The sequence below is a fragment of the Morone saxatilis genome, unplaced genomic scaffold, assembly GCF_004916995.1.
Source record: "Morone saxatilis isolate NCDOM2014 unplaced genomic scaffold, NCSU_SB_2.0 Contig24, whole genome shotgun sequence".
Lineage (NCBI taxonomy): Eukaryota > Metazoa > Chordata > Actinopteri > Moronidae > Morone > Morone saxatilis.
The window spans coordinates 11155928-11164302 of NW_023339807.1; the positions used below are offsets into that span (position 1 = coordinate 11155928).

The 8375-nt window shown below is 38.4% G+C and overlaps 1 protein-coding gene across 1 annotated transcript in view; it reads left to right on the forward strand.

The window, feature by feature from the left end:
• LOC118335717 (focal adhesion kinase 1-like) overlaps positions 1-8375 on the forward strand; it is a gene marked incomplete at its 5' end in the record, with an annotated part of 46974 nt that overhangs the window by 24397 nt on the left and 14202 nt on the right. Inside the window, 7 exon segments of the mRNA XM_035672142.1 lie at positions 1186-1283; positions 1593-1677; positions 1795-1895; positions 2365-2480; positions 3021-3121; positions 3280-3369; positions 3541-3745. Coding sequence (XP_035528035.1) covers positions 1186-1283; positions 1593-1677; positions 1795-1895; positions 2365-2480; positions 3021-3121; positions 3280-3369; positions 3541-3745 — 796 coding nt within the window.

The window sequence follows — 8375 nt, forward strand, 5'->3', positions numbered from 1 at the left end:
ATATATATATATATGTTTGCTGTAACATTTTGAACCCAAACCACTAACACACAGGGTAGTGCCATTCCATTGTTACACCATAATCATTTGCTTTTTTAAGCTCGGCTTACATGGCGACATTTAGAGGCAGAGCACACAGGCATTAATTATGGCCAACTGTACATTTTGTGACTGTATGTTGAAACCTCATTTAGTGCCATTCCCGCTACAGGCATTTTGTTGCCTGGAATAGTTGTCTCTAAAGGTCGCATGTGTTATTAACATTTCCTGTGGACATTTCACAAACCGTATACAAGAGCGTCAGAGATTTGTCAGATCCTATACACTTATAGCGCCGTGTATTCTATATTCATAGGCTGATTACATGGACAAAGTCAGGTCAACGGTGCCGCCAGGCAAAGCAAACCACCAGCCTCTCAACAGCCAACTTTTCACAAACGAAGAAAATTGACAATAATGACAGATACACAAATTCCTTTTGGACCAAACAAATGTAACACTGGTTTTATTTCGACCTGTGAGCTTTTAATTCCTGCAAATTATGTCTCACTATCATACAATCTGCCTGACTTTATCCATATTACATTTTATTTAATGTGGAAATTTATGTTCATATATACATTGAGTGTTACTGGCTGTTGTTCATCTGTGTTTCATGGCATGTCTGGCTGTGGTTTGCTAATGCTGTTGTTGCATGCTGTTGACACTGAGCTATGCTGATTGCTATAAAAACCAAGCTTGTCAGAGTAAGAGGGTGTTGCAATCGTATTAATCGGGAAATTCAGATTAAATTAAATTAAATGTGAATGTTTTGTTCTTTTTCAAATATCACTTAGTAAAGATGGGACCGCATAATAATAATGCACATTAAATCAATACGTTTGTTCTACACCCTCTGGTCACATTTACATAAATTTGATGGAAGAATTATTACAAAAGTTGATAATCCACAGAATCAGTCGTACATTTTTTGCAATTAAAGGTAGATTTAAACAAATCTTGCACACTTTAAAGCACTCTGACAAGCTTGGTAAATGCAAGGCCTGACTAAGAAGAAGTGTGTGCTGATGTGTGTGTTTTGATCTGAAGATATTCTCAGTTTGTCCTTATTTGTGTGTTTGTATCTGTGTGTGTGTGTGTGTGTGTGTGTGTGTGTTCATGTCTGTATGTATATTGTGTATCCAGCACGGGACTATGAGATTCAGCGGGATCGTATTGAGTTGGGACGTTGCATAGGTGAGGGTCAGTTTGGAGACGTCCACCAAGGAGTCTACATCAGCCCGGTATGTAGTGTCTTTCTCACACACACAAGCTTTTAACATCTGTAGCTGTTGATTTATAGTAGCTTTAGATCTGAATATTGGATTAATATAGCCTACTGTAGATTAGTCTTTTCCTGTAAGGAGCTGACAGGTGGAAAAAAAATCAAATCCATCTGCAAACATATAATATTCTTAGTATATTATAATAGGCTCTTATTAAAAGTCTAGAATCTTTATAGTTTGATTTTAAGTTTCCTGCCTGTCTGTAATGAGCAGTGAATATGCCGAATGTAGATGCTAATTATGTTTCGTTGGATCTGTTCCTTGCAGGAGAACCCAGCCCTGTCTGTGGCAGTGAAGACGTGTAAGAACTCAACATCAGACAGCGTCAGGGAAAAGTTTCTCCAAGAAGCATGTAAGTTCCCTGTGTGTGAGTTCATCAAATATTACTTGCCAACCGTTATTCACTCAAGAATTAGCAGCACAGAAATACTCCTAAACTGACCTTTGCCCCCTTCTTTTTTTCCTGCAGTGACCATGCGTCAGTTTGACCACCCCCACATTGTGAAGCTGATGGGAGTCATCACTGACAATCCAGTCTGGATCATCATGGAGCTCTGCACACTCGGAGAGGTAGGAGGCTGATTAGAGTTTGTATGAGCGTGTACACTATCTGTTTACATGTGTTTAAAACCTTTCAGTATTTGTTCAAACGGGGGGAATTTATTAGGTTAAAATCTGTTTTTTAAAAATGATTAATTCACCAGTCTGGATGTAAATCACATTATAAAAATACCATCTGTTTCTTTTTAGATGATTTTGTGTCTATGACACATAATCAATAGCTCATTTATGATTAGTGAAGCACTCTGAGCTGTGTTGACTGTAAACAGTGTATTCGAATATGAGAAAAAGGGTATTTTAAAGTGATAATTTGTAAGAATTTCACATCTTCATGGACTTCTTACTAAGTGATACATTGCATCTACTACATGCGCCTACTTCCTCTTCTTTTCCTGATTTCTCTCACAATCTGTTTTTCACAGTCAAAATTGCTGCTCTCTCAAATATCCCTATTGCTTTTTTTTCTCCGTCTCCATAGTTACGGTCATTTCTCCAGGTGAGGAAGTACAGTCTAGACTTGGCCAGTCTTATATTGTACTCATACCAACTCAGCACAGCTCTGGCATATCTGGAGAGCAAACGCTTTGTACACCGGTAAGCACCAGGGTCTTCCCAATATTTACCAGAATATTTAAAAATGCTAAAAGTTAATATCCCACAACTAAATTCATAATAGTGGAAAGGCAACATTACGTTTGAAATAGTGGATTGATTTACCACATAATCATTCTTTCCAAATAATCATGTATAATGATCTGGGGCAGTCGGATGTGAAAGAATATTATTTTATGGAAAGTACATATTTTCTATAAACCACGGCCCACTTGCGCTGCCTACTGGAATCATTACAGTGGAAGTGATATAGAAAAAAGAAAAGATCATAACCATCTTTCCCAAAAGACACATAATGAATGTAAATAATTAGCTCGTGTGCCAAGTGTCCAGTTAAGTAGATTAACTAAATAAATATTAAAGTGTCTAAGACTTACTCTCATTTTGGTTTGCCTTATTCATCTTTTTAGAGACGCATTTAATCTATGGCCTTTTAACCTATGTATTTTAACTTATGTGAAGTGTCCGAGTACCATGAAAAGCTCTCTATAAATAAAATGTTTGGGTTTGTTTTCTCCTCAGGGACATCGCAGCGCGGAATGTGTTGGTGTCTACAGTCGACTGTGTAAAGCTGGGGGACTTTGGTTTATCACGATACATGGAAGATAGCTCTTATTACAAAGGTAAATATAACACATCTATACACGCACACAGTGTTCCCCTAAATGCACATCTCCTTTTAACTTTGGTCTGTCATAACACATTGAGGAAAACACCATTATTATTTATAGGACTGACATAAACTGAGTGCAACACAGTTCTCCTGGTCCCTGTTTTTCAGCATCAAAAGGAAAACTCCCCATTAAATGGATGGCTCCAGAATCCATCAACTTCAGAAGATTTACCACAGCCAGTGACGTCTGGATGTTTGGTCAGTTTAAGTCTGTGTTTTCTTTCCTGTTAATTTCTATGTCAGTTTTGTCCTGATGTTTTGTGCCATAGTCTGCTTCCGTTTTACTCTTTACTCTCTGCCTCTGCAGCATTTAAAAGCCAATAAGTGGCTGTTTCATAGTGATTTGAGTGTTTTTCTGTCTTGCCCTAGGTGTCTGTATGTGGGAGATCCTAATGTTCGGCATCAAGCCTTTCCAGGGTGTGAAGAACAACGACGTCATTGGCAGGATAGAGAATGGCGAGCGACTGGCTATGCCCCCTCAGTGCCCTCCTACTCTCTACAGCTTGATGACAAAGTGTTGGTCGTATGATCCCAGCAAGAGGCCACGCTTCACTGAACTCAAAACACAACTGAGGTACTTAATGGAGTGTGGTTTAAGTGTGTGTGTAAGTCTCTTTGTGTGTCTCTTAAGTGTGGGCCATTTGGGGTTCAGTGTCTTACTCAAGGACACTTTGACATGTGGACAGGAGGGACCACCTATGCTCTAGCTCAGAATTGTTGTGAGAATATTAAATTATCATTTTTGTATATGCTTTACTTCAGCTGAAGAAGACTGTTAGAAGTTAAGATATCTTCGTACCTGCCCCTTTGCACCTGGTATTTTGTCCTTTATTGTACGCTTTGGGTGTTTATAATATTGAGTAAAAGAATCTCAAATAATGATATGACTCCATATCACTCCAATCCAGTGGTACATTTATTACATTTCAATTAAAAGTGGAAAAAGGAATGTTTTTTTCCAAGACAGCCTCCCAATAAATCACTCCCATAACACAGCCCATCTTGATTCCAGCATGTTAGTTGTGATGTTTGTATGTTATTCTACTGTTTTCCCAGTAGTAGTTTTGATAAAGGAATGTGCCACAGTAAAATACTTTTTCCAGACAGCGTTTCCTTACACCTTTCTAACAGCAGGTGTCACCCTCTGTCTGCTCCGTTCTTGTTCTGTTTGCAGCCATGATTAATACAGCAAACATTATACTTATATATTATTATATTTAAAATGAAGCAAAAAAAAAAAAATTGTCTTTCTCTTTGTGCTGCGGGTTAAACACCAGATCAAAATGAACCATTAGGGAGAGATGGACTGGTCAAGCTGGTTAAATTTCTGTAGACACTCAAATACAGGTGGATAGACAGTGATTTTATCCTGCTGATGTCACATTTAGATGTCTTCTTACTTTCATTGAGTTGGCAGAATGGATCATTTTAATATCTTTTTGTCTGTTCTGATTTTACCCAGTTTGAAATACTACATTAATTTTTCATTTTTAATAACTGCCATAGAGGCAGTTGAGAAATAATTTCCTGTGCAAAACGTATGTCTGTTAAGAGGTTATAGTATTTATCCATATAAATGTCACTCCAAAATCAATTCTAGGGATAACGATATATATTCCAATATAATAATGCAAAGTATTACATTTTGTAATACCTTCTCTGCCGCAGTGTCATATACAGTGCAGTCACAATTGGTTCAACACCAGATTTAACATGAAAGTCAGCACTTTAACACCTCATAGCGATTGTTTCTTTTCAGATTCAATGTTCAAGAGTACAGAGCCAAAACAAAACTGTCCAAATGCTTGACAGACTGTGCTTCACATCCTGTTTGGGCTGAGTTTATGGTTGGCATGGCTACAGAGATGCGATGATGAAAGCGATAGATTAAATGAGATATCTCAGTCACGCCTTGCTTTCTTGTTAAATGATACATCACTGCCTTGTTTACTGGCCTGGAGACAGATTTGCAAGAGAGAGACCTTATCTATCAAGAGACAATATCCCGGGCATGTTACGATCAGATAAGGCAGGGTTAGACAACACTGTATGCAATTTAAAAACTCTGAGTCAGCCCCAGAGTAAATCAGCACTATGATATTCCCCTTTTGACAGGAAGGGTCCAACCTATTTACGAGTCATATAATGTCACACTAATATCTGGGAAAGACAATTAATCATTTGTGAACTGCTTTATCAAAGGTGCTGAGAGTTGCACTCTGAAGACAAGCCGCTTAAGCAAAACCTAAACAAAACCTTTAATTTAAAACCCAAGAACATTGTTTCAGTCATCATCAGGTGCCAAGAGGAGAGGAAGAACAAGGTTATATCCCTTAGTAAGTAAAGAAAGACACTGACTCCATAAACCTGACATGTCTTATGATTTAGGCCTGCCAGTGTAGGGTTACAGTATGTGATTATAATTAATGCTAATCATAGAATGCTAACAGCCAATATGACATCACCAAGTTTGTCCCGGCACACATGCACAAAAACAAGCACACCAACAAATTAAATGTAGCTATTTAAGATTTTCATACATAGATTCATGCTCGATAAATCCTTTTTTTTTCCTGCTTTGTGTAACAGAACAGGACAGAGATACACTAATGGGTTAAATCTAACGCACTCCTTTTTGACAAATAAAGTAAGTAGAGTAATATTTGAAATTTCTGGAAGACAGAAGAGAGTAAGCGCTATTTCTTTTACATCAAGGTTCATTGAAACTTTCTGTCTCCCCTATGAGTGATATGATACAGCACAAGTGGAGCATTTCCCTGCCACCATGACTCAACAATTCATAATCATGCTGACATGAACAGACCTGTAGTTTTTTCAATGTGATGTTTCAGTATTGCATCTGATGGCAGGATAGACTGTAATAACATGAAAAGTGCTAGTGGTAATGAAAAAAACTAGAGCATTAGAGTTTTAGACAACTGCTGTAAAAGTACAACTCAACAGTCTCATTTTTACACAGAACTGGCCATGAGTCACTTATTTTATTATGCAAAAACTGATGTCGTTTAGTCTAGACAAAGCGCTGCACTTACTGCATGTGAGTGAGTGTGTACTTACAGATTACAGATTAGAACAGTATCTAGTGATTTCTCACAGGATATTATGATGAGTTCAAAAGAGATAACATTTCTTATGGAGAAAACTAGATATCATTTATGTAATTTCCATATTTTTTTACAAACATTTTCTACTCACAAAAAGTTTCAGCAGCACAGCAAGATGCCATCATTGTTTTCCTTCAACATGCACATTCTAGCTGTCTTGCTCTCTTTCAAACACACAGAAACAGGAAAATAAGAGTGCACATTTAACTCCTGTGGTTTTATGAGTTTGCTTAAAAACCAGCATGACTCACACCTTAAATTCCACCACCATTACACTTCCAATTCTCTCAAGATCAGCTTTCCTCTCCTCTCCTCTCCTAATTCTACTCCTCGTACACTCTCTTTTCCTCCTTTTCAAACTCATCCTCTCCTCCTGACCTCTTTCACCTTTTCATCATGTCCTCCTGATCTCACACTCTTATTTTGGCTCCAAGCGAATACTGGCCCCCACATCATGGAGGTCCGCTCATTAGTGTGACACATGTACAGTATGGTTGTGGTTGTATGTTTTAATGGGCAGAAAACCTCGTGTGGAAAAGTATGTGTGAACTGTATCTGAGTGCTAATCCAACTAAATTAAAAACATTTATTTTAATTGACTATGATAAGTTGACATGAAGGAACCCTTGATGTGCCTCTAGTGTCTTGGAAACCAAGTCAATATTGACCACGTTAACTGTGGTCACTGTCTATTAATAGGGGAAAGTCATGCCATATAAGGTTTTACAATTTGGTTTACTTTCAGTCTGGCCGGCTTTTATATCATAATATCAATTATAGGTCTCTCCTGCCAAATATGCAGCTCTCAGCTACTATAGTTTTCCTAGACGGCAGACCAACATGAGTGTGTGTGTTTACACAGTGGACAGCTGCCAGGAGCTACAGCCAAAGAACAGAGAGAGAGAGAGAAATGAAAGAAGGAAGGGAAAATGCAAGCAGAAGTACTGCAGCGTTGTAGACTCCTGGTTAAAGCTAGCGGACCAAGGCTCCTAACTCTCAGATCATATTATCCTGGTAGTGAAGTCTGTGTGCGGTGAAGGACTGTAGCTTGTACTCAAGCAGGGTTTTGTTCAGCTGCAGTACGGCAAATTTGAGTCACCCTGCCAGGAGTAGTAGGTTTTACCCTTTTAGCGTTGCTGGGATCTTTTGTAGTTTTTGACCTTCAGAAGTGTATCAGTGCCACTGTCCCACCAGCTTTGTAGTGGATACGTTATCCTCCTAGAAAACTTGACTGGATATAATACGGTGCTATTGGATTGGCTGTTCTTAAGGTAAAGTATTTTCTCTTTCTAAATGTTGTGTTATCAGCCTTTGATAGAGTGAATATTCCTTTTACATCACTTCTCCTCTGTTTATGTGTCCGAGTGTGCTGCATTCAGTGGATGCTACAGTACCTGTGGGTTCAAAGCTGGTTTCAAGAAGCCATTTTGTGTGCCTCTTAAACATAATTCATAGGTGGTTGTTTGACTCTCCTCCACTGATCCTCTGGAAGAAATTTGCTTCTTTGCATGTCCCACTTAAAGGACAGGATCACATTTGATCAAAGTCTGTCTTAAATGAACAGTCACATAACAGTTATTGTCATTGTGGTTGTTCCTCCTGTCCATACTGGTTCCAAAGAGATTCCTTTCATAAAGCGTTTCATATGTAAGTGACGGGGAACCAAATTCCCAGATACCCAAAGCTCAGTTTCCATCAGTGATGGTTGTACAGGTGAGAAATTCTTGAGAATAAAGCAGGGCGTTGCTGAAAAGTCCAAGATTGTGCAGTCAGCCAAGCCTGAGTAAATAAACTTAACAGGCCTTGTTTTCCCAGGTGGTGATGTGGTGTAGGTGGGGGAAGAGACAGTCAGTGTTGATGTTGCCAGGTGCTGATGGTAATGTCATCGCACGTATTCATACATGATGTCATTCATGTTGAACCGTGATGCAAGGTCGGAAGATTTATTTAGGGCCAGTTACATTTGGATTAATTCAATGCAGCACAAAGACAAAAGCTTTTCCTGCAGACGAGAAGAAGAAAGAATTTGTCTAGCTGACAAAGAAACTAAAGAACTAAATAATAAAAAAATAAATAAAA